Raw genomic sequence first — 27,284 nt, forward strand, 5'->3', positions numbered from 1 at the left:
AAATCTATTGTTGACTAATTAGAGCTCATTAAATTATGCACAACCTACAGTTGGAAAACTATTATGTCTACATATTAAGACTGCTGTCTACTACCAAACATGTACAAGGAGTCTGAATACTAGAGAAGCAACCAAAAGCTGCCAGGTGTAACCAAGAATGTTAGAATATAAATTCTATCCTAGGGTAGAATTACTTCAGAATCTTTGCAGTGCCAAATCCAGAGTAGAATTACTTCAGAATCTGGATTTCCATCTTAGCAGTGCCAAATCACTAACAGGAGATGCAGATTAGGATATGTATATATATTATTTATTTATTTATTTATTGAACCAGGGTTGAACCGGTCCGACCGGTTGAACCTCGATTCTTTCACTTCACCGGTTCGCTTGACGGTCCGGGTTTTAAAACATTGCTTTCATTCCTTGCAACTAGATTCACCTGGCTTTCTTCCGTTCAACACCGACAATTCAATACAAAAGGTATTTCTTTAACTCAATCTCTTCTTTCTTTCTTTCTTTGTTCAATCTTCTCAAGAATTATGAAAAAAGGATTTTTTGTGTAGATTGTTATTGTTTATATTCTAAATTTTTTTGTTCATTTTCTGTCATAAAATTCTTGTCCACGAGAAATCTTGATTTTTATATTATTGATTTGTGATTATATCGTGCATGGTTATGGTAAATGTAAGTTTCAGTGGTGATACATGAATATGAAATTTAAATGCATACATTCTGTTTGTTTATTTGTCTGTGTAAGCTTCAAAATATTGTATAATGATGAATACAGAGTGTTTGGCTGATGTCAATATTTGTCAAAGTGTGGCCATGTAAACTTTTGTGTAATGTTTGTTAATTCTTCTAGACTAATTGTTGGGGTGGCTCATGTTGAAGACTTCGAATCAATAGCTGAGCCAGAGAAACGTGCGAATTGTGAACAACAAGCTCTCACCTTTGCAAAACTGCTTCTGAAAGAAAGGCGAAGGTTCAAGAGCATTGGTGAAGTTGTTTCTGCCATTCAGCAGCCTAAATCATGAGAAATTCCTCCTCAAATTTATGATTTTAGATATTGCAAGGATAATTGAGTTAAATTGTGATACCTCCAAAGGACAAGCAGAATGTATTCAAGGGTAATAAGAGATTTCTTCGGTTTTGCATCCCAAAAAAAATAAAAAATGAACGGGCAAATACGTAAAGTTACATTCTGAGAAAATTCTTTCTTTCCATATCTCTCCAACTCTCAAACAAGGGAAAGATGTTTCTTTTCTTTTCTTTCATTGAACTCCCAAACGAAATATTCATCTTTTCTCCTCTTTTCCTTTCTTTTCTAAGTTATCTTTTCTCTTCTCTTCTCTTCCTTCGTCTACTCCCAAACTAAGCCTTATTTATCAGTTCTGCAACCGCTGAGAAACTCTAAAACCCTCCCACCTAATTCTTAAACCTCAGTTTTTCTGCGTAAATTAGCAAACATTAGGAAAAATGATGAGGATAGCGCAAGCTCCGATTCAATTCACAAAACAGCCCTACATTGAAGATGTCGGCCCCCGCAAAATGTAACTGATCTCTACTGCTATTGCTCTTTTTTTTTTTGGGGTTAAATCTTAAATAAGTGAAATTCCAACGTGTTTGATAATTTCTTTACTTTTTTTTGTGGAAATTTGTGAACAGAGAAAGTATTCAGTTTTCTACATTCGGAGAATCCGAGATTCTGAAAGCAGCTGAAGTACAAGTATACCGCGGTGTATATTATGATTCTGCGAAAAAGCCTTGGGAGAATGGCTTATTAGACCCTCATATGGTATCTTATTTAACGTTCATTGTTTCTTTTAACAGTGGTGAACTATTTTTGCGTACGATGAACTGATAGCCGTGATTCATTTTCCATATTTTCTATCTGATGGAGAAGAAAATGTATCTGCTGTTGTTATTTCACATTTAAAAGAAGAAGAGAAGGGGAGTTCGAATAAATAGCATTTTCTGGGGAACTGATGATGCATCAGTTATCTTTTAGGTCTCTTTTGTGCGGCTAGAGTTTGTTTAATCTGTCAAATTATGCGATAGGAATTGCTTTGTTCAGTAAATTACTTGTAATAGTCTATTGATAAGGGGATCACTTCCAGTGACTTTCTAATTTTCTAACAAGCTAAATCAATGTTGTTTTTTAATGTAGGTACTGCTGTTGTTTCCAATTTATTTATAGTTCAGAAGTGTATTAATTTATTGGTTACATTTTTGAGTTTCTGGAATTGATATTAGAAATCTTCTGAAAGGTGCTGTTTGGTCTAGGGCCCCGCAAACAAGAATGGAATTTGTGAAACATGCCATGGGAACTTTAGGGAATGTCCAGGGCACTACGGATATTTGACTCTTGCTCTACCAGTTTACAATGTTGGATACTTGATTACTGTCCTCGACATCTTGAAGTGCATTTGCAAGGTAGATGCTTATAGTTCTACTTATATGTTTGTGCATAGTATTTACTTTGACCTGCAAATCTCTCTCTCTCTGTCTCTCTCTCTCTCTCTCTTTTGGATTCAAGTTGATGCAAAGTATACTTCTTATTTGCTGTTGGTTCATCATTTTGTACGTAGGACTGACTTGAATAATTATAGGAGTGCTAGGATGACATTCTTTTGTCTGAAAAAAAAAATTCTTTTACCAATCTGCCTTCTATTTGCCACTTGTGTCCTCATGTGCCCAAAAAAAAAAATCCCCTTCTCCTTGCACTCAGAACATGCAAAGAGGTGCTGTTTCTAGAAGCGACTACTTCTGCACGTGGGAAATGCTAAATTTGCTAATGGGAGTCATCTGTAGAAGCAGCTCTGAATAGTTTAAGTCTATCATCTTGGAATGTTAAGAGGTTAAAATGGCCTTCTCTCATTTTTCTGTTGGGCTTGTAGCTAGTGATATGGTATTTGGTAAGTTCTTCTAATGAAAATTTCATCTGAATTTTTGAGATAAAGTTTCTTTCGGAAGTTTCCTTCCATTACTGGGAGTCAAAGCACATGAGATGAATAATTTTTCCCACGTTGTCATTTCTTAGTTGCCTCCTCTCTCTCTCTCACACACATATTTTGGTGAATGGTGCTGGGCGTGTTGAATGCTTTATCAGAGTTAAATTTTGAGCTTATTCATTTATTTTTCTCCTACTGTGCTTTCTAGTTTTGGATGTGTTGAAGATATGTGATCTAATATTAGGAAAGATATGATTATAGTATCATGTATTAATTAGGTATCATATGATTATAGTATCATGTATTAATTAGGTATCATATGATTATAGTATCATATATTAATTAGGTAGTAAATTGATTTAGATTAGCATGATTTTAGGATCTAAATTAGGTTACACTTGTGTATATATATATATGTATATTGTGTAGTCCAAATAAGATGAAGGAAAATATTTTCTCTCCCTTTTTCTTAGTTTTCATGGTATCAGAGCCCTACCATCAAGGTTAGGCTCTCTGTCCGCTGCCGGAAAATTCAGTAGTCATCATTCGGTTCCTCTGGTTCTGTATAGAACACATTTGTGTTCTATTCTTCACTCTTGTTTTAAAGAGTTCAGATCTGTCTTTTTTTGTTTTTATTCTGTTAATTCTGAACCCATGGCAGAAACGAAATCTGTCGTTACGTCTGATGTGGTTCCTGTGATGTCTAAGATCACGGACCACAAACTCAACAATTCTAACTATCTTGATTGGAGCAAAACGGTTCGTCTTTATCTGCGAAGCATTGATAAAGACAATCATCTGACTGATGATCCTCCAAAAGATGGTTCAAGACAGACATGGTTAAGGGAAGATGCCAGATTGTTCCTGCAAATACGAAATTCTATTGACAGTGAGGTAATTAGCTTAATTAATCACTGTGAATTTGTTAAGGAGTTAATGGAGTATTTAGAATTTTTGTATTCTGGTAAAGGGAATATTTCTCGCATATATGAGGTGTGTCAAGCCTTTTATCGTGCAAAGAAACAAGATAAGTCCATCATGACTTATTTTATGGATTTTAAGAAAACTTATGAGGAGCTTAATCTGTTGTTACCGTTTAGTTCTGATGTGAAAGTTCAGCAAACTCAACGGGAACAGATGGCAATTATGAGTTTTTTGGCTGGTCTTTCACCTGATTTTGAAGCTGCTAAATCTTAGATTCTTTCCAGTCCTGAGATCTCATCCTTGCAAGATGTGTTTAGTAGGATGCTTCGCACAGAGAATACCCAGTCTGTTCAGTCCAGCAGTGCTCTTGTTGGTCTTGGAAAACAGCAATACAAAGGTGGTGGTAAAGGAATTGACACTCGGGGACAGAATGCAGAAGTGGTTGTGTGTTACTATTGTCAAAAGCCGGGCCATATGAAGCATGATTGTAAGAAATTGCAGTACAGGAACCAGAGAACTCAATCCGCACATATTGCTTCTACCAATGATGCTATTAACCATGGAAAGTCTGTTACGATCTCTGCAGATGAATTTGCTAAATTTTCTCAGTATCAAGAATCATTAAAGTCTTCATCTACTCCCGTAACTGCCATCGCTGAGTCAGGTAAACCAAACACATGCCTTCTGTCCTCGTCCTCCAAATGGGTAATTGATTCTGATGCTACAGATCATATGACAGGTAATTCTAGTCTATTTTCTACATTTCAGTCACACACATCTGCACCTACAGTTACCTTAGCTGATGGGTCAAAATCTCGTGTTCTTGGATCAGGCTCAGTTAACCCCACTCCATTAATCTCATTGTCATCTGTCTTAAGTTTGCCTGAGTTGTCTTTTAATCTAATTTCTGTGAGTAAACTTACCCGTGCCCTCAATTGTTCTGCCCAATTCTTTCCTGACTATTGCTTGTTTCAGGATCTTACGACGAAGCAGATTATTGGTAAAGGGCATGAATCTGGAGGTCTTTACATTCTTGACACACAGATACCAAAGTCCATAGCTTGTTCTGGAATTGTAACACCATTTGAAGCACATTGTAGGCTGGGTCATCCTTCTCTCCCGTTGTTAAAGATACTTTGTCCACAATTTCAGAATTTGTCTCTATTAGATTGTGAGTCTTGTCAATTTGCCAAACATCATCGTGTTAATCTGAGTCCTAAAGTCAATAACCGAGCGGATGCTCCTTTTGCATTAGTTCATTCAGATGTCTGGGGATCTAGTCCAGTCATTTCTAAAACTGGATTCAAGTATTTTGTTACTTTTGTTGATGACCATTCTCGTATGACTTGGTTATATTTAATGAAAAATCGGTCAGAGTTGTTTTCTCATTTTTGTGCTGAGGTTAAGACTCAATTTAAGCGTTCTGTACAAATATTGCGAAGTGACAATGCCAAAGAATATTTATTCGCACCTTTTCAATCTTTTATGGTGCAAAATGGCATTATTCATCAAACCTCTTGTGTTGATACACCATCCCAAAACGGGGTCGCAGAACGAAAGAATAGACATTTGCTTGAAACTGCAAGAGCCTTATCATTTCAAATGCATGTTCCTAAACATTTTTGGGCTGATGCAGTGTCCACAGCTTGCTTTCTAATTAATCGTTTGCCTTCATCTGTTCTGAATGGTAGGACTCCTTATAATACTCTTTTTCCAAATAAACCTTTGTTTCCCATCGAACCTAAAATCTTTGGATGTACATGTTTTGTCCGCGACTCTGGTCCCCAAGTCACTAAATTAGACCCCAAATCATTGAAATGTATTTTTCTTGGTTATTCTCGTGTCCAAAAAGGATATAGATGTTATTGTCCTAGTCTTGGCAGGTACATTGTGTCAGTTGATGTTACTTTTCTTGAAAATACACCTTTTACCCATTCCTCATCTCATTCATGTCAGGAGGAGGATGATGATTTGTTAATCTATACTGTCACATCTTCAAGATCTTCCCCTGCTAAACCTCCAATTACTCAGGTATATTCTTGACGACAAAAGTCTCCTGATGCATGCCCTGAACCAGTTCCTTCGTTACTAGATCTTGTCTCAAGTGATGATCTTCCTATTGCTCTTCGCAAAGGTAAGCATCAATGCACTTATCCTGTGTCTTCGTGTGTATCTTATAATCATTTACCCACCTCTTCTTGTTCCTTTATTACATCTATTGATTCTATCTCCCTTTCTAAAACTGTTCATGAAGCCCTATCCCATCTCGGATGGCGCAATGCTATGATAGAGGAAATGAATGCTCTAGATGGTAATGATACTTGGAACTTAGTAAATTTACCTGCAGGGAAGAAGGCCATTGGGAGTAAGTGGGTTTTTGCAGTTAAATTCAATCCTGATGGGTCGGTTGCTCGGTTAAAAGCTCGCCTTGTTGCCAAAGGCTATGCCCAAATCTATGGAGAGGATTATTCTGACACTTTTTCCCCTGTTGCTAAGTTAACATCTGTCAGGTTATTCATTTCTATGGCAGCCACTCATAATTGGCCTTTGCATCAACTAGATATCAAGAATGCCTTTCTTCATGGAGACCTCCAAGAGGAAGTTTATATGGAGCAACCACCAGGGTTTGTTGCTCAGGGGGAGTCTGGGAAGATTTGTCATCTTCGAAAGTCCTTGTATGGACTGAAACAAAGTCCTCGTGCTTGGTTTGGAAAATTTAGTCTAGCAGTTGAGAGGTTTGGGATGCAGAAAAGCAAATCTGATCACTCTGTTTTCTACAAACAGTCTGAAGCTGGTATTATTTTGTTGGTAGTATATGTGGATGATATTGTTATCACTGGAAATGATGCTGCAGGTATTTTATCTCTTAAAACTTTTCTCCATAGTCAATTTCAGACAAAGGATTTGGGACTGTTAAAGTATTTTTTGGGTATTGAGGTGGCAAAGAGTAGGAAGGGGATATTCCTGTCTCAAAGAAAATATGTTCTTGACTTACTATCTGAAACGGGAAAATTGGGGGCTAAACCAGCTAGTACCCCAATGATCCCTAACTTGCAGCTCACAAAAGAAGGTGAATTATTAGAAGATCCTGGGAGGTATAGAAGATTGGTTGGAAAGTTGAATTACCCTACAGTGACTCGTCCAGATATCGCGTATTCAGTTAGTGTTGTTAGTCAATATATGTCTAATCCTACTGTTAATCATTGGGCAGCTGTAGAACAAATTTTGTGTTATTTAAAAGGAGCTCCTGGACGTGGTATTCTGTATGAAAATCATGGTCATACTAGGATTGAGTGTTTTTCAGATGCTGATTGGGCAGGATCCAAGGCAGATCAAAGATCCACAACTGGATTTTGTGTCTTTGTTGGAGGAAACCTGGTCTCATGGAAGAGTAAGAAGCAGATTCCTGGTCTCATATCTCTTCATCTGCAACTAATTCTTGGTTTGTCGGGTAAATATTTAACTGCATGTTATGGAACTGTTTATATAGACTTGAATTTACAAAATTTCCTGGGAATCGTGTACTACATTCCTGTGATAGTGGTATTTTTGGATAAATCTAAATGAAATTGTTCACTTAAGTCACTGATTAACATAGGCGTCGTCAATCATAATTATTAAATTAACTAAGTGTATATAATGTAGCTTTATATTCTGGGCTTATGTTCTAGGTTTATTATATCAGCTTAGTTGCATTATGAAAAAATTGGTACTATATGGATGCTAACATGGAGTATCGATCTTGAAAAGCTTCAAGGAATCTTGGCTTGGTATACAAACCAAATGTTGAAAACTTGAACTTTGATAGTTGAGCTGGCATAAAAACCTAGCTAGAGTGATGCATTGAATTTTTCTTTTTCCTGCTCAAGCCACATAGTTTGGAGTGTTGTGGAAGAATTTATGCAATTAAATTTTATGTCTGGCATGTTTGAGGAAAATTCTATATGATATTCTGGGAGATGTATTTATGGTTCTTCGAAAAAAGAGGATTAAAAATCTTTTGGATCCTGCTAAATGCCTGCACATTGACATTTTACATCACTAATATGTGCAGTAACGAGAATGACACTACAGAGAGACTAAAACGCATTATCCAAGCTAATGCTAGTCTTCGTCAAGAAATATCAGACACAAGCCTTCCATCCAAAAGCTTGGTATGATTTTTGTTTCCCAAGTTCTATATTCTCTGACTTTGGTTTATTATTTACTTCCATATCCATTTTGTAATTATTTGTCTGCTAGATTTGTGTCACACATCTTTGATAACTATTCTCTATGCTTACTTTTCTTTTTGAGTTTTTATTGTGTCTTTCTTAATTCTGAATCTGCATGCTAATGATTGTTAGAAATGTAAACACAAATAACTTTTTTTTCCTTACATAAAATAGGATGAAAAGAAAGAGGACTGGCTGCAGTATCATCTTTGACTCTGATTGATTCTCTTATTGTTGTGTAATTTGAAAAGAAAAGTGCTTCAAATTAAGAAAAAATGCACAATGAGATGACAGGCACTGCTCCAACCCTATCAACGAAAGGAAAAATAAGAAAACAAAGACTATACATGCTTTTCTTTGCTCCCAACTGGAAAATCTGATTGCTCATTTGTCCTCGTGTTTGGCAAAGCATGTTTCGTGGGGATGTTGTCATGTTTCAGTGATTACATTGACCCAATCCATCATATGCTAATTTATATTCTTGTACTGTGGATACTATTGTTCGGGATGTCAACATTTTGCTGCATGCCCTTGCCTGTAGTTGAATGCATTGGGTGTATCTCACTGAAATCTCCAATGCCTATTGGTTATGTGGGGGTGCTATGCTATCTGTGGATTTCATCATTTTGTATTACCATGCATTTTGAGAGATTTATGGGCCTTTTATCCTGTTTTGTGTGGTTTGCATTCATTCCCATGGTTATACCGACACCACAGCTTCTTGCTTTCCCTGTCCGATGGTGTAACAAGTTCCTTCCCAGCAAAGCCCATCATACCTTCTGAAAAAACTGAAAATGCCAAAAAGTTAAAATTTGCAGCTAGTATCATTGATTTAATTGGCATTGACATAATAGTAATATTTCATCTATTAAGAAGGTCACCCTGAATACCTGAAATAGAGAATTATAGCAAGATTTCACTCCTACATCTTCTAAAGCCCCTTTGATATCTCTTCATCTGCAACTAATTCTTGGTTTGTCGGGTAAATATTTAACTGCATGTTATGGAACTGTTTATATAGACTTGAATTTACAAAATTTCCCGGGAATTGTGTACTACATTCCTGTGATAGTGGTATTTTTGGATAAATCTAAATGAAATTGTTTCTTGGTCTTCCATTGCATCTCTTTTTCAATGTCCAGGAATACGTCACAAAATTAATTGTATTGTGCCATTGCAAATGTAACATCACTTCTGTCTTTGAGTATATCTTCTAATGCACTTCTAGTGATTTGTTCTTCACCTGGTTTAGAATGGTTGGATTGATCTGCAAGTGGAGGTTGCACAATATATAAATAGTGATGTACGTGGAGTTCCCTTATCTGCACCAGCTACCAAACCTTTAAGTGGTTTTGTCCAGCGTCTGAAAGGGAAGCAAGGAAGATTTCGTGGAAATCTATCAGGAAAACGTGTCGAGTATACAGGAAGAACTGTTATATCTCCTGACCCAAATTTGAAAATCACGGAGGTATGTTGTTTGAGTTAACTCATTTCTGACTTAAGATGATGGTTTACACCATGAGAATATCCTGTCTAGGTGATTAAGGTAAAAGTAAGCCACACCAGTTTGTGTCCCTTTTGATTGATTTCATCTAACAGGCTTTCTTTTCCAGGTTGCGGTTCCTATATTGATGGCTCAGATTTTAACGTATCCTGAGCGAGTGTCCTATCATAATATAGAGAAGTTGAGGCAATGCGTGCGAAATGGGCCTAAAAAGTATCCTGGAGCAAAATACATCAGGCAGCCAGATGGTACCGAGATGTAAGGAGTGTGTATGTTGGGGCCTTTTTGTTTGTTGGCTAGGTCTTATGTTTCCTTATTTCACAAATGTTGTTGTCCATTATGCTGCAGATCATTGAAGTTTAGTTCTAGAAAGCGTCATGCTGATGAATTGAAATTTGGTTACATAGTTGATCGTCATCTAGAAGATGGAGATGTTATTCTCTTTAACAGACAACCGAGTCTGCATAGAATGTCCATCATGTGTCACAGGGTAATTACTGCAGTATAAATACTGAAGCATTAGAGTGTACTTATTTAGTTTTTAATTTATTTGTCCTTTTTTATTGGCAGGCAAGAATAATGCCATGGCGAACATTGAGATTTAATGAGTCCGTCTGTAACCCATATAATGCTGATTTTGATGGTGATGAGATGAATATGCATGTGCCTCAAACAGAGGAGGCTCGCACAGAGGCGCTAATGTTGATGGGAGTAAGTAGTTATTCATGTCTTATTTATAGATTTAATTTAGCACCAAGTTTTAGAACATCTTTTCTCGCGATTGCTAGTAGAATTTCATCGCTGTGTTTTCAGCTTTTTGTTTTGTATGTGATTTTCTTTTCTCTTTGAAATGTTATTGACAATTCTGCAGGTGCAAAACAATTTATGCACTCCAAAAAATGGAGAGATTTTGGTTGCTTCCACACAGGACTTTTTGACATCTTCATTTCTCATTACAAGGAAGGACACATTTTATGATCGTGCTTCTTTTTCACTTATGTGTTCATACATGGGGGATGGGATGGATCAGATTGATTTGCCAACTCCTGCACTACTTAAGGTTAGTTAAACTGATGTAATTATATTCTCTAATTGCTACTTGATTGATAATGTCTTTTTTATTATTATTTTGACCTATATATTCACCTCTTATTCTTTTGGATGGAATAGCAGATCCTTTTACCTTTAAGTTTCTTAATACACCATTTTTTCTTTTTCTAAGTCATATTTCATGAATTGCCTATAACGTGCATGAAGTTAATATTCTTAACTACTTTAGACCTTTTAGGTTGAAAAATGATCATGGCCTAATAGTAACCCTAAAGTGGTAGAGAATGTAGTTGATCTTCTTATATTCAGTTCCAAGTTGGAGGCCTAGTTTTTTCCTGTCAAGTGGGCACCATGCTAGTTCTTGTAGTTTCTTGTTCAAATTATAAGGTGCCCTGTTTGGAAAGTAGGAGGATTTGGGAAATTATAGTGTTGGTTCTTTATGCCTTTTTTTTTGTTGTTTTTGGTGGGGGGGGGGGGGGGGGGGGGGGACGGTGTTGTATTGTTACTTGCACTTGGTGCTGTTACTGTATATATGATTTTTGCCTGTGCAGCCAGTTGAACTTTGGACCGGTAAACAATTGTTCACTGTACTACTGCGTCCATTTGCAAAAATGAAAGTCTATGTGAATCTAACTGTTGCTGAAAAGAATTACCAAAAGCCCAAAGAAACCATGTGCCCGAATGATGGATTTGTTTGCTTCCGTAATAGTGAGCTGATCAGTGGACAATTGGGAAAAGCTACATTAGGTGAGATTCTTTCCTTTACTCCAAAAATATAATGCGTGCCTACTTTATGAATTTTGGGTTGCTTCTGCTGTTAATGTTTTCTCTCTCTTGCACTTGTTTTATGAGGAGCAACCTGTAAGTTAATTGCCAAGTTTTCTTATTTAGCCTAATTAGAGTATGTTGCAGAGTCAAAGTATACCACTTTTTGCCTCAGATTCAGGCTTTTATGTTGAGATGCATTTTCAGCTTTGCATACTAAATGACCCACAAACTTTGACCTATGCATGAATTTGTGATCATGAGACTTGCCTTTAGATTTTACAAAAGTCCCTCTAATTTAATCTGTGGTCTTTTATTGGATTTTTTTGAGCTGATATCATGTTGTGGAAGAGTTGAAGGCTAAGATTGGGTTTATTGTTTTAAGGTTGATGCCTTCTTTTTGAAGGGATGATTCTGAAAGTCATCTTTTTGTCTTGAAATGTATTAAGTTGTCATGAAGCTTTTTTTGGAGAACTATTACTTTATCATGTTTTTAAGAAAAGTTCCACAAAAAATATGAATGTAGAAGATTGAAACACAAAATGGAATCCTTATCAAGTTTATGCATGTTCTTCTGTTTGTTATAACTTTTCATACTGTGAGCGAGAAAACCCATACTTTCACCAAAAAAGTATGAAATGTGATTTTTAGAGCTGGCTTTAATGGGCATCATGTTCATTTTAGCTCAGTTTTCATTTGATATTCCATCCTAAAGCAAGTAGTTTCTGAATAGATTCTAATCCTCAAATAGATAGTCTAATATGTTAATGAAAAAAATAGGGATGATTTCACAACCTCTCCCGAGATTTATGACATTTCAGTTAGCTCCTATCAGATTGCAATAATTAAACTTGCATTCTATTTTCATACTGATAGAGGTCAAAAAAAAGTTACTTTACTGTGTAAAGTGTCTGTTAACCTTCTCATGTTCCTTAACGTAATAATCTAAAAACAAAGATAGAAAGAAAGAAAGAAATTCTACTTAGAGTGTGGCATCACAACTTTATATGCTATCTGAGGTGGCATCACATTATTTGTTTGTCCCGTATATGCAATTTGTGCTAGTATATCCATCTTTTGCCTCATGTTTTTGGCTTTAGAAAGAGCACACTAGAATAATTTAATTCATTAGGATAAGAAACTTGAGTGTATTTAAGCACAATGTAGCTCAGCATTTGTGTGCTGGAAAAGATTTAAGTTCTAATTTCTGCAATATGCTGTTTTTTGTGTTTATTGGTAGCTTTGGATGCCTTAAAATGTAAAGCTCAGAACAAGAAGTACTTATGTTTGTGATTGGAACAGGGAATGGGAACAAGGATGGTCTTTATTCGGTCCTCCTAAGGGACTATAAATCACATGCTGCTTCAGTATGTATGAATCGCTTAGCAAAGTTGAGGTATGTTAGTAGTGGCTTTTGACTGGCAACCAACCTTTTCCTCGTGTCTCAACATTGTCTGTTAATAAGGTTTCTCATTGAACAGACACATTAGTGTGTCATATACTTTCCAACCACTCATTTTGGTATTTGTTTTAAATTATTGATGTATGTAATTTGAACTTTGTTTTGATAATGTAATTGTTAAGAAGCAAACCTCCTGTAATTTTTCATATATTCCTCTGTATACTCTCTGCCATATCTTACAAGTAATATAATAGGTAGTTGCAGTTTTTGTTGAAAAAAAAAATTCAGAGAGTTTAATATTTATAAGCTCATTTATTAAGAAGATTGTATAATCCAATGCTTTTCAACTATTGATTGTTGTATATGGTTTACTATTAAATTTCCAGGTGTTGAGCAATGGATTCCTAGTAAACTTGTCAGTTGTCCGGACTCTTATCCATATAGTTTTTCTATGGTCAGGCTTACCTGACCTCTGCAAAATTTTGTAGTAACTATAAATCGTGTCTTGTTATTTTCAAATTCTATTGGATACAAGTGATCAGGATACCTTCCTGCACAGTACCTGATCAGGATAACTTCCATCTTTAGCCTCATGATCTAATGAAAATCTACCACTTAAAAAGTACTTTGAACCAAGCTCCTTGTGCTTCTCCAGAACAAAATGAGATCTGTAACTAAATATTGCATCGACGATGGGCATACTGGAGCTCCATAACTGCTGAATGTATCTCTATCTTAAATTTACTTAACCCCCTACTCTAGACGGGCTTCATATTTTTCTATGTATCTGTTCACTTTTAACCCTCTTTATGATCTCTTGGTGGCAGTTTTTTTTTTTTTAACTTGGAAGTTAAACATCCTTAATATTCTTGTCTTTCTTTTGGGGGGATGTTCAGAGATCTTTTCATACATCTTGCGCGACTGGCTCTTGGAATTCAAAATCATGTTGTCCAATGAAGGCCAGTCTTTTCTTTACTTCCCTAGTCAACCACCATCAGCAATATTTTAGCCACTCTTTTACACGCCCAAGCCCCAAAACCAACCCCAACCCCAAAAATAAAAAAAGAAGGCAATATCTAATTTGATTGAATTACTTGAACCTGAAACTGAAGTTATTTATCATACCGAGTTTGGACATTAATTTTAGGTTCTTTGTGGAATACGAATTTGAGCACGCTGGATTTCAAGTCCATTTCTTTTAAATCCTCGCATAAATTTCGATCTGCCTATTCTAACAGAACTTTAGAGTCTTTTCATCTTGTCTACTGCTTAAGGATAGCTATTGCCCACTTACTGATCTTTTAGGTTCTTTGGAAAATTATTTTGCAATTCCTGTACTTTGTTTTGCCCATATATGTTGAGTGCTTTATGGTTCGATATGCTGGATTTTAATTTACCTTTTGTACTTGTATTCATTGCTATGCTAATTGATGAACAATGCTATTTTGGGTTGTTAAGATGGATTTTAGTGTCTTTCATGTGAGGCTGACAGCTTATTGTGTGATACAATTGCTCTTGAAGTCTATTATATTTGCTTCTTTATCTGGACACTTTCTCAGGACTTAAATTTCTGTCACAGATTCAAAGTAGCTCTACGCAATGAGTATTATATTCATTTTTCATTTAAAATGTCATTTGCAGTGCAAGATGGATAGGGAATCATGGATTTTCTATCGGCATTGATGATGTGCAACCACCTGATCGTCTAATTACTGCAAGGGATGAAAAAATTTCCACAGGATATGCAATGTGTGATGAATTAATAGAGAAGTATAACAAGGGTGCGCTTGAGCTGCAGCCAGGTCATGATGCTGCACTGACACTTGAAGCTAAAATAACAAAAGTTCTAAATGACATTCGAGATATTGCTGCCAAGGTACTTCCTGTTTTTACCCTGTTGTAGCACTGCTTGCATATCTCTGATCTGAAAGTACCAGTGAACAACTAAGAATGGGTCAGGGAAGATATACCAAGTGATTCCTCATTCTTTTGCCAGCCTGTGACCTTGTCCCTGACCTTATCCTGCTTTATGGGTGGCATAGATTGTCCAGCTTTTGCCATTGGCAGCAAACCTCTCTTACTGGTCTTCTTTACTTTCCTCTAACTTAACCCTCCAGAGACATCTTATAACTTACAGACTGACTAGCTAAGACCAACAAGGCACAAATAGAAGTGAAGTGAAGGCATCCGTTTTCTTCCCCCAATGTTGAGGAGGATTTAATTGCCAGTTGTCCATGATTACCTTGTGCATTTCAACACAAACTTCTTTATGCCATTATCAGCTCCTTATTTTTAATTACTATTCTAGAATTTATCATTGGCTGGGTCATCTGAGTAGTAACTTAAATTGGCAGAGTTGGACAAACTGATAGAAAATATCAAACTTTAAGTCGTCACCAAATATCTTTCTTTCTGCATTGAATATGTGCACATGCATATGTACTGTTTCTGTCTTGTTTGCCTTTGGGGAAAGAGCCATTATCTGCAATAGCTGTCTGTGTAAAAGGTTAAATGAAGGAAATGACTGGACAAGTCAGAACATTACATAAGTTAGACTACATGATGGAAGAACATTAGGGGGTCAGAAAGGAATCTGGCTAGAGATCAATGATAAAATGTGGTTCTGTGTCTTGTCAAAGGATATTAGTCTCTCTTCTGCTGCAGCTCTTTCTTATTTTTGTACTGTTCTACTGACTTGGTTATGGATCTCACACAGGTTGAAGTCACTATGATTATCTGTGATAGATTTATATTTTTCTAATGTATTGCCTTTTGTGACTTCTTATTTCCCCTTTAGATTTTATGTATTGTTTCTCCATATAATGATCAAGCCTTTTTAATGATTTGAAACTTTTTGTAGGAATGTTTGACGTGTCTGCAGTGGAGGAATAGTCCTCTAATTATGTCACAATGTGGTTCAAAGGGATCTCCTATAAATATCAGTCAGATGGTTGCATGTGTTGGACAACAATCTGTCGGGGGTCGTCGGGCTCCAAATGGTTTCATTGATCGCAGCCTTCCTCATTTTCCCAGAAAGTCAAAGATCCCGAAGGTTTGTTCATTTATTTCATCTGGATAAATTTTTCTGGTCTGCACCAAAGTTCATCTGTCAGCAGAAGTCTTGGACTAGGAAGAGGGGAAAAAGAAGAAGGGATTGAAGGTGGAGTCATGGATGGATGACTCTGTGTGGATTTAACGGGGAATATCATGTAGTGGGAAGAGAAAGGGGTATGCATTTGAGGGGGAAAAATTGATTTAGTGTTTAGAGATCTGAAATACATTCTGCAACATAACTTAATTTCTCTTACCTTGTGATTAAGAATCTTTCATGTATCATTTATTATGTGTATCAGCATATGGTTTAATACTTTAGAATCTGCGGGAGGAGTGGTGATATCATTGTTAGTTTACAAATGATATCATATCATTTTGCAGCTTAGTTTATGAAGTCTTGAGAGTTCTTTCATATATTGTTGAATTTTGAATAGGATTAGGGCCATAGATTTCATTGGGGTAAAGATTGGGATCACGTCTTTTTTGTTGAAATGATTGGTTGGTTCCTGTGGTAGCTTTCTGGCTTTTTTATCCTGGGCATTTTCTTTTGGCGATATGTAACTTTTGAGCCGATTGAAATTTGTGTCTGTCTTAAGATAAATTAAATGTCTTTTCTGGTGATTGCCACAAGTATTTAAAGCTTTAAATTTTATTGATAGCCAATATAAAATTGTCCACAAGTCAATTGCACTTAGTTTAACCAGTTATGTTGGATTGTGCATGTTACAATGTGGAGTGAGACTTGGATAAATAATACTATGTACTTCTTTTCGTGCCTTTTTTAATTATTGCATAGTCTCCATTACCTGTCCTATTGTTGTTTGAGCTGCTGATCTGCAGACTATGTTTCAGTCTTGTTCATTCTGGGTTTATCTTGTGTCCTTTCCTAACACGATCAACAGTCATAAGAATTGTCATAATGTGGAATAATTATAAGTGTCGGATAAAACTCATCATAGTTGTCTATTTATCTCTTGAGATTTTATGCTTCTCATTAATGTTTTGTTAATTGATCATCAAAATCTAAAATTTGTGTGTTGGGTGTTATCCTAAAGATGTCTTGATGAGTTACTACCATTGATTACTTGAAAAGATGCATTTTTATTCTATTCTTACATTTTCTCATTTGGTGTTCCACTTTGAATCTAATACTTAAGTTCATCTAATATTTCTTTCAGGCGAGAGGGTTTGTGGCAAATTCATTTTATAGTGGTTTAAGTGCTACAGAATTCTTTTTTCACACAATGGGAGGAAGGGAAGGCCTTGTGGATACAGCGGTATGTATGATCTTTTTTTTTTCCCTTTACACAGTTGCCTAGTTAAATTACAAATGTTTACACCTTTTCTTTATTTATGTGTTTGTTTATTTTTTGGGTCCTTGATTGCGATTTCCTTGTTTCATTTTTTCTTTTCCATTTAATTATGTATTGAACTTGCAAAAGTATTGACTTAGCAATGTTGTAGAGGTTAGTATTGATCTGCTAGTACTATATATATATATATATATATATTTTGTCTTTTTCCTGAAGACCTTCTGGTTGTCTTTCTTTCCTGCCAAGGTTTTGTTCCAGAGGTTTTTGTGCTGTACACAGAAGCTTTATTTGTAATGCGTTTATATTCCTGTTAGTGCAGCCTGAGATTTTCCCTTCATCTTATTGTCTAATACTGCATCCTCAATTCTGGTTGTTCTGAGTTTTTCAGCCACATAACTTTTTGAAATTTATTCTTTCCATGATCTCGGTTGGATTGTTAATTCCTTTCTTTTTCTTCCATAAGCAAAAGTACTATTTTCTATCTTTTCTGCTTATTTACATCCTTTTCACTTACTCAAGTAAATGATAAAGTTTTTCAGAACTATTTGTGGCACTCAAAAGCATGGTACTCTTTGTTTTGTGTTCTAAAACAGTTTGATAACTCTTTATCGTGCTTAGAAAAAAGGATAATTGCTGAGTGTTTATACTTTGATTTAGTGTCTTTTGGTTAGTTTGTTTTGGGGAATTAGTGTATAAATGTCTACTGCTACATCTTCTATTTTCGGTGTGAAATGGACTGCAGATTCACAATCAGATTTCTAGAAAATCTGTCGAAGTTAAATTTTATGTACGTTGTTTCAGGATAATTGTTGAAAATCTAGAAAAGGTTGTTTAGTATTGATTGTAAGCTTCCTCTGGACAATCTTGAAGGCACATGAAGTTAAATATCATAGGGTTTTGAACATTTGTCTTGCTTACATGTTTCCTTACTCTTCTCACTTTAGAACTCTTATCCGTTTTTGCAGTTCTGAGATGTTCTACAATGTCATATCTTGTCACTGATTAAACTGTTGATTTTGGGATTTTCTTTGAATACAATATGATAATTTGGCAAAATTCTTCAACTAATGTGATCCTTCAAAATCTTGTAGTCTGCAAAATTATGATGCTTGGGCTTCAATTTTATATTATTATAGGTTAAAACTGCTGATACTGGATACATGTCTCGTAGACTCATGAAAGCTTTGGAGGACCTTTCAATTCAATATGACAACACTGTCCGAAATGCTAGTTCTTGTATAGTTCAATTTGTTTATGGTGATGATGGCATGGATCCCTCACAAATGGAAGAGAAGAGTGGACATCCTCTGAACTTTGACAGATTACTTATGAAAGTGAAGGTTGTGTATTCACATCTTGAGATCTCTTATACCTGGTGCCATGAAAGTAAAACCAGATCCTCTTATACTCGTTTATTTCCATTGACAGGCCACCTGTCCTGCCGGTGATCAGAAGAGCTTGTCCCCATCGGATATCTGCAAAAAGACTGATGAAAGGCTCTCAGAACGTGATACGACTCCCGAAGGCGGGTGCTCAGAGGCTTTCAGAGACTCTTTGTCCAAGTTCCTTAAAGTCAAATGTGTTCAAAACTTGGAAAAAACAATTGAAAGTTTGAAAGCCCAGGAAGATCAACAGGAAGAAGACCATAACAGCTCTTTCGAAAATATCTCTTCAAATATATCCGGCTTTACTTCTAGGCAGCTGGAGGTGAAACCTGATACTAAATGTTCTTTTCTGATATACATCTTACAATTCAACTACCTGAATACATTTCTGTGCATTCTTGCTGGCCGTCCTGCTTGCATTATTAACCTTTCAATGTGTTCATTATTTTTCTAAATTTTTTATTGTTGCAATAATCATTAATTGATATCATCATGATGCTATCATTATTAGGTCACTTGCTACAGCCAGGACATGTGTTTTGGCTTCAAAACTGGAAGTTTCTCTTAGTGAATTACCATCAAGTGCACGAAAGGACTGTCTCTGTTTGGGTGATCTTGGGATGTTGACGATCATTTCAATTGCTTGATTTATTTTTGGTCCCATCATACACAGAATTTTGTATGAACTGTCACTAATTGTTCTAAAAATTTGACATTATGTGGACAAATTCTTGTTTCTTCTGATTGGGTAAATTATGATTCATGTTCTCTTGCATTTGCTTGTTCTAGTGAACAAAGCATGTATATATATTAACGCCACAAAAATCTTCTTAGCTTGTAAGATTACTGTTTTCTAGTTTCGGGTATATACCTGGTAGACGTCTAATGTTTGTTTCTGCCTTTTTTTTGTGTGTGTAATAAAGCATTCTGAAGTTTAGATTTTTATTCACGTTTTCTTTTCTTGAGCAAAAAATTTTCAGATCTCATTGTTCACAAACTATTGAGCATGTTATGAAAGGTTGTGAGCTTGTGTCTAAGTTGTTCTCATTAGGCATGTAGTTTCCAGAAGTTAAACAAGTTTTCATAATGTAACAGGACTTGTATTTTGTTAATGTGTTAGGTGTTTTTAAGAGTCTGCATCTCACGTTATCATACCAAAAGGGTAGAAGCTGGAACTGCAATTGGTGCAATTGGAGCTCAGAGTATTGGAGAACCAGGCACACAGATGACGCTAAAAACTTTTCACTTTGCTGGAGTTGCAAGCATGAGTATCCTCACTAGTTGCTTAGTATAATTTTTGGTGTGATATTCGTCTTACAGGTGTTTCATATGTTACCTTAACTCTGCCTTAGATGTTACACTTGGAGTCCCACGTATAAAAGAAATTATAAATGCAGCTAAAAGGATTAGTACTCCAATCATTTCTGCAAAACTGGAGCATGAGGACAATGCAAAGGAGGCTAGCCTTGCAAAAGCTCGTATAGAGAAAACACTTTTAGGGCAGGTCAGCTGTTTCTGACTACCTTCAACTTAGTGATCTACCAAGCGTGTAATAAGGGATGCATTGGTGTTTTATTTGTAATAGTGACAGCATTTTAATGTAGACATGGGGTGACACAGTCTTGACGAAATGGCCATATTTAAGGCTTTTAAATCATCTCTCCTAAAGAACCTATTCCAATCTTCTCTCTCTCTGTTTTTTTTTTTTTTGAAAAAAATGGCATATGGCTTTAATCTGCAGCTAAGATATCATGCTGTTTGTATCCAAAAGATTGTTTATTCTGCTTGTATCCAAAAGATTGTCTAAGATATGGCTTTATTCTGTTTGTATCATTCTGACTTTCTCTTTAACGTGTAGGTAGCCAAAAGTATAAAGATTGTCATGTCGGCGAGGTTAGCATCCATAGTAATTACACTTGATATGGAAATAATACAAGCATCTCGGCTTTGTACAGATGCTTATAGAGTGAAAGAATCGATTCTGCAGACACCAAGAATCAAACTGAAGGATCAGGTGTACTATCATTTTCTCATTTAGATCATCTACTTTCTCATATATTTGCTCAAAAAAAAAATGTACGGTTTCTGCAGCATGTTAAGGTCTTGAATTCCAGAAAGCTGGAAGTAGTTCCCCAGACTGACAGAAGTAAACTTCACTTTGAGCTCCACACACTCAAGAACAAGCTTCCTTCAGTGGTTGTCACAGTAAGACAAGACATCTAGTTTTGAAAGTCATCATATAATGTAAGAAAGTGCAAGGGTATTTTTCTTGCACTATGGAATGTTGAAACTTGTGTCACTCTAAGTTTGTCCATTATCTTTGGAAATGACAGGGAATCACCACTATTGAACGTGTCGTAATTAATAGTGAAGAGAAGAAGGATTCTGGAGGAGGTCCCAAGTACCTCTTGTTTGCAGAAGGGTAAGTTCTGTTATGGTGATCTTTTGCAGAAAGTTTTGGTATTGAAGTAAATGATGGTCCTCTTGTTTATCAAATATGTCATCCTTCTGTGCCTTTCTCGTTGAAATAAATATTTTCTTCTAGTTATAATATTGTTGTGTAGTAATATGCGTAGCTTTTCAATTGTATTACTATAAGCAGATAATTTGTACAGGTACTTTCAAATGACAAAGCAGAAGAAGCAACTTCATTTATCCTATCAGATATCAATGGCAATGGTGTAATTAATTACTTCAATTGATGGTCTTTGTGGTGATTGGTTTCTACTTGACATGGAAAATTGTCAAACTACTATTGATGGATATGATATTCAAAATTTTCAAGCTGTATTCACAAGTTATGCATATCTGCTTCTTGCAGGACAGGTCTCCTAGGTGTAATGGGCACTGAAGGAGTAAATGGCTATGAAACCAAAAGCAATCACATCATGGAAGTGCAGCAGACGCTTGGAATTGAAGCTGCAAGAAGTTCGATAATTGATGAAATTAAGCATACCATGTCTAGTCATGGAATGACTATAGACATACGTCATATGATGCTTCTGGCAGATCTGATGACATTTAAGGTAGTTCCTTCTTCATAAGTCTATAGTGATCGTTTCAGACTTGCATCATGGACATATTCATGTTCCAACACTAAGTGTGGCATTTACCATCAGATGCTAATTTTATGTACCATCGCATTGATGCCAGGGCGAAGTTCTTGGTATTACAAGACATGGTGTTCAGAAAATGAAAGATAGTGTGCTAATGCTGGCTTCTTTTGAGAAGACAGCAGATCACCTTTTCAATGCTTCTGTAAATGGACGGGATGATAAGATTGAAGGAGTAAGTGAATGCATCATTATGGGAATACCAATGCAGTTAGGCACTGGGATGCTTAAAGTGAGGCAAAGGTACATGCTTGGCAATTGGCTGTCATTTGAATTGATTTTTTTTTTTTTTGGGTTTAATAAGTTTGTCTTTAACCCTTAATGCATGTGGCTTATCTTCTGGGTGGTAGAAAATCATAAAGATGAATGCCACAGATATTCAGCTATGGTCTGCTGAGGTTTTTATGATATTTGACTGAGCTTGTTAAACTTAGAGAACTTAACAGTTACTGTTATGATGGTAATGAATTTGAGGGGGAGAATAGTATCTGCCAGGGAAGTGTTTAGGTGGTATAATGATGAAAAAGGTTGACTTTTGAGTAAGAATCTAGGTTGACTTTATACTAAATACTTTAATTGTAGTCAATGGCGGTACTAAGCTACAACATGACAACAATGAGGAGTGCAAAAGGAAAGAGCAAAACAAGTTTGTAACTTGGAAATAGAGTGCATGTTGTTCGCTTATTGATTCAAATACAAGCTTGATTCGTACATCCTTGATTTTTGCTATTACTATCGAATTTGAGTTCAATGCAAATTATTACATGAGCACCTCAAGCCTGAGCTAAGAAAATTTTATCCAATTAAGGTTTCTTTTAAAGCTCTATGCAAGCAGCTTGGTTCGTTTGGAACCCTGACTCTTACTATCTGGTGTTGTTAAGTATGTGTTTCTCTTTTGACTTGATGGTACTTTCTGACCTTCTAACTTATTTATGTAGTTTCATTGTTGCTGATAGTTTCCGAACCTCTATGAAAGGAAACTTTGTGCTACGTGATATTCTGAATTGAGCCTTGTGTATTCTCTACCAGCCTCAGACATGTGTCTCTTTTTGTTCCCGTTTTCTTAAATTTCTTAATTTTACATTGCTTGCAGAGTGCAGCAGGTGGAGCTGAATTATGGGTTGGACCCAATCCTGTCCTAAACTTGTTTTCGTGGTGAGACCAGTATGTTGTGCTACAAATGTGCAAAAATGATCGTAATTTCTCAAGACGACATCAATGTTGAAGGAACTGGACAGAATTTTCTGAGCGAGCATTAACCTTGCGGATTGCTGCGCATGTTCTTTGGCCCATTTTTCTCCTCTTAAACAGAAAAGATTGAGGATTATAGAATAGTAGACTTCATAAGAGTTTAGTGGACTCTAGCTTTCTCAAAACGGGAGTCCATGTTTAACCATGCAAACACAGTATGATCCTTGGTATGTGATTTGAACGACCTCATAATTGTCTAATAGTTCCAAATAATATAGACAATCTGCAGAAACAAACAATGTTGTCTTGATTCTTTCAAGATCTCAATCACAATATAAGCGAAAAATATGGAAAGAAACGGGTAAAATACATCTAAGATTCACGTGGAAGTTGAAGCAACTTTCTCAAGTTGAGAACTTCAACAAGATATCTAACTCCACCAATAGCAATGCCAGGCTCTGTTATGCTATTGCTTTTGTTTTATTGTCTGATTATTATTTAGGGATAATTTCAGAAACCTCCCCTGAGGTTTCTGACATTTACACTTACCTCCTCTGTGGTTTGAACAATTACACTGACCTCCCCTAAGGTTACTAATCCTTTACAAATTCAGTTCAAATGATTAAAATATTATTTTAGAGAGTGAAATTAGAATTTTGTGCCTGATTTGTCCTTTGTGCCACATGTCCAATGAATGGTAAAGTATTACAAATCAATTAACAATTAATAAACTTTAACGATCGTAATTTATAGGCAAATACGTATTGCATATTTAAAGTACTAGTTCTTTATATGAATTTTGTTTTCAAACATTTACTTTATCACAAATATTTATTCTCAAATACAGATTTGTATTTACTCTCAAATATTTAATTTTTGTTAAATACAAAATCTACCAGTTTTTTTTCCGTAGAAATATTAATATAACATTTTTTCAATTTCAGTTACAAATATTTATGTATTTAACATAAATTAAATGATTCAGAATAAAATACTCATAAAGAGCTAATACTTTACTCATGTAATGGATGAAAATCATAAAAAATTAACATTTTATAGGCCATTTCTTTTTTTTTTATTTTAATTTATATTAAATAGATAACCTATCGATTTTCTTTTTACAAGAATATTATTGTAACACCTTTTAATTTTTAATTACAAATATTGATATATTTATTGTAAATTAAATATTTAAAAATAAAATACCTGTAAAGAGCCGGTACTTTAAATAAGTTATGCGTATTTGCCTATAAACTACATTCCTTACTTAAATCAATAAACTACACTCCTTAACTTAAATCAATAAACTACACTCCTTAACTTAAATCAATAAACTATACTCCTTACTTTAAATAGTGTAGTTTATAGGTAAATACGCATATCCTATTTAAAGTACCAGTTCTTTACAGATATTTTATTTTCAAATATTTAATTTATGATAAATATATTAACATTTGTAATTAAAAATTAAAAAGTGTTAAAGTAATATTCTTGCAAAAAAAATCAGTAGGTTATCTATTTAATATAAATTAAATATTTTTTAAAAAATAAATGGCCTCATAAACTATTAATTTTTTATGACTTTCATCCATTACATGAGTAAAGTATTGGCTCTTTATGGATATTTTATCCCGAATCATTTAATTTATGTTAAATACATAAATATTTATAACTAAATTGAAAAAGTGTTATATTAATATTTCTACTGAAGAAAAACTAGTAGGTTTTGTGTTTAACAAAAATTAAATATTTGAGAGTAAATACAAATCTGTATTTGAGAATAAATATTTATGATAAAGTAAATGTTTGAAAGTAAAATACATGTAAAGAGCTGGTACTTTAAATAGGCAATACGTATTTGCCTATAAACTACGCTCATTAAAGTTTATTAATTGTTAATTAATTTGTAATACTTTGCCATTCATTGGACATATGGCACAAAAGACAAATCAGGTACAAAATTCTAATTTCACTCTCTAAAATAATACTTTAATCATTTGGACTGAATTTGAAAAGGATTAGTAACCTCAGGGGAGGTCAGTGTAATTGTTCAAATCACAGGGGAGGTAAGTGTAAATGTCAGAAAGCTCATGGGAGGTTTCCGAAATTATCCCTATTATTTATTACGTTATCCAGCACCACACAAAAGCACAAATTGAGATCTTATTAAATAAATTTTCAGTTGGACAATCAACACAATATAGCCAGGATTTAAGTCCCTTGTGTGGTTACTCAAAAGATCATCATATAACATGAAATGCAAATTACTCTTCTATTGCAACTAATTTAAAATTTTCTACTATTACATGAATAACAAGTATTACAATCAAAGTCAGGCTGCAAAATCTCGACCCATGAATTGTAGCACAAGCAAAATTTCCCTCAGTCACCTGTGAATCACAAGAAGAAGAAAATGAAAGTAAAACTAATACCATCGCTCATAATTCATCAAACCCCTCAGTTTTCCTCTTTTTCCTCTTCTTCTTTCCACTCTGCTTGCAGAATCACCTCTCTTCACCATGAACCTCCCTGTTCTTCCTCTTCTTCCCTTTTTCGCTGCCAACATTGTCTCCATCATCTCTACCCTCATTCTTTTTTCTCTTCTTCTTCTTATCCTTACTCTTGACACCTTCAACTCCATCCATGTCTCTTTTAATTTCCACAATCTCTTGCTTAGTATTATTCTTAGCCTTATCTATTTCCTCTCTATCTTCACCTCTCCCAATCTTCTCCTGTTTCTTCTTTTTCCTTTCCTCCCCAACCCCACTGTCAGGGCTTCGCTCAATCTGTTCTCTCTGCTCACTCCTCACCTCCGATTGGCTATTTTTCTTTCCTTTTTTGCCAATATTTTCTCCATCCTCCTCACCCTCATCCTTCTTTTTCTTCTTCTTATCCTTTCTCTTCACACTTTCACCTTCAACACCATCAATAATGTTCCTTTCAACTTCCACAATCTCTTGCTTAGCCTTATTCCTACCCTCATCTCTTTTCTCTGTATCTTCACCTCTCACAATCTTGTCATGTTTCTTCTTTTTCCTTTCCTCCCCAACCCCATCAGGGCTTTGCTCAATCTGTTTTCTCTCCTCATTCCTTAACTCCGATTGGCCAGTTCTCTTATCTTTTCTGTTCTCGTCCAAACTTCTCTGTACCTTAACTTTGTCAAGCCTATCTGCTTCTTGGCCAATCTTCAACAAGCCTTCAGTGCTCGGCTCAAATTCGCGATTTTTCTTATGTTTTCCCTTCTTTTCCGACCTTTTCACGGCGTTAACTTCATCAATCCCTCATTTATCCTTCTCAATCTTTAACGGTTCTTCATCATTTACCTCTAATTCGCGATTTTTCTTCCGCTTGCCCTTACTTTTCACATTCTTGATCTTTTCTTCATCTGGGTTTTTGTCAACGGTGACTAAAATTTCAATCTTTGTATCAACAACAAGAGGTTGAGATGCCTTATGTTTGCAATTCAAATGGGGCGCTTTTAGCTCCTTGTGGAATTGAACCAAGCTGTTGAAGGCATCAGAAGCGCGTTTCAGATACACACGGACGGCATCGGAAGCTCCGTTCTCCTCTTCTAGGGAGGCGAAGGCGGAGAGGTTTTTGGCTGCTGAAGATAGAGAGACTGGCTTTGTTGATACCACTTGGCCTGTGACGGTCTTCATTGAAATTTGACTATTTTGATACTTTTTGGGGTTAATTCAGCTGCGATTTAGGGTTTAAGGAGTTTTCGTCGGGGTGGCGATCGGTTCAAATCGGATTAACGGGTCGGGTTGAGACTTGGATATAATAGAAAATCCCGCTGACTCGAACTCGAAAATTTTGGATTGGATTAGCGAGTCGATATGAAATGATTCAAAATTTAATTTTAATTTTTTAATTTATCACTGTATTTTTTTATAAAACCAATTTCACACAAGATTAATTACATAATCAAGTAATAAAATTTTAAATAAATAATTCTAAATCAAATATAAAATAAAAAAATAATATAAAAGTAAAAAATAATATAATACAGTATTTATTCAAATGTAACAATTTCAACTTCACACAGGTTAAATAAATTCATTTAAGATTAAGTGATTAATGTCTTTGGAAAAAAAGAATAACTTAGTTTAGTTAGATAAAATAATTTTTATGTTTATCAAATTATTTTTACTTCATAAACGGATTATCGGATCACCTACGGGTTGATTCGAATTCGACCCGTTTTCTTTTCAAGATTCATCTGGTTTGACCCGATTTTGATCCGAACCCGCAAGACCTCAATTAAAATCCATTAATTTCGCGTTAAATTCGTGCGTCGTGTCAAAAATTGTCACCGCTAGGTTTTCGGAGGTGAAATCAAACGGGGTCGAAGACAATGACATTTGGTTTCTCGGACCCTCAGCCAAGCCCGGAATCTCAAACGGATCAGACCCATT

At 35.4% G+C, this 27,284-nt stretch overlaps 1 protein-coding gene and 1 long non-coding RNA gene across 3 annotated transcripts; both read left to right on the top strand.

Annotated features, from left to right (window-relative positions):
* The first annotated feature begins 299 nt into the window (after positions 1–299).
* LOC113708403 (uncharacterized) lies at positions 300–1,549 on the top strand. Its single transcript, XR_011820950.1, has 2 exons — positions 300–480; positions 863–1,549. It is a non-coding gene; the product is annotated as an uncharacterized lncRNA (long non-coding RNA).
* Positions 1,550–7,903: 6,354 nt separating this feature from the next.
* Positions 7,904–23,165, top strand: LOC140004573 (DNA-directed RNA polymerase III subunit 1-like). 2 transcript variants are annotated; one of them, XM_072064397.1, is made up of 21 exons: positions 7,904–8,029; positions 9,342–9,557; positions 9,703–9,851; positions 9,942–10,083; positions 10,164–10,304; positions 10,465–10,653; positions 11,195–11,390; positions 12,711–12,804; positions 14,452–14,686; positions 15,671–15,862; positions 17,043–17,141; positions 18,314–18,517; positions 18,606–18,884; positions 19,683–19,830; positions 19,915–20,066; positions 20,421–20,576; positions 20,654–20,767; positions 20,896–20,984; positions 21,384–21,588; positions 21,716–21,918; positions 22,769–23,165. In XM_072064397.1, exons 1-21 carry the CDS (start codon positions 7,922–7,924, stop codon positions 22,815–22,817), a joined length of 3,360 nt encoding a protein of 1,119 aa, XP_071920498.1. In that variant the 5' UTR covers positions 7,904–7,921; the 3' UTR covers positions 22,818–23,165. The 2 variants fall into 2 exon arrangements, with proteins under 2 accessions (XP_071920498.1, XP_071920499.1); XM_072064398.1 differs by having other exon boundaries at positions 7,921–8,029; positions 9,318–9,557.
* Positions 23,166–27,284: the final 4,119 nt, after the last annotated feature.

The sequence above is a fragment of the Coffea arabica genome, chromosome 9c (assembly GCF_036785885.1).
Source record: "Coffea arabica cultivar ET-39 chromosome 9c, Coffea Arabica ET-39 HiFi, whole genome shotgun sequence".
Classification (NCBI taxonomy): Eukaryota; Viridiplantae; Streptophyta; class Magnoliopsida; order Gentianales; family Rubiaceae; genus Coffea; species Coffea arabica.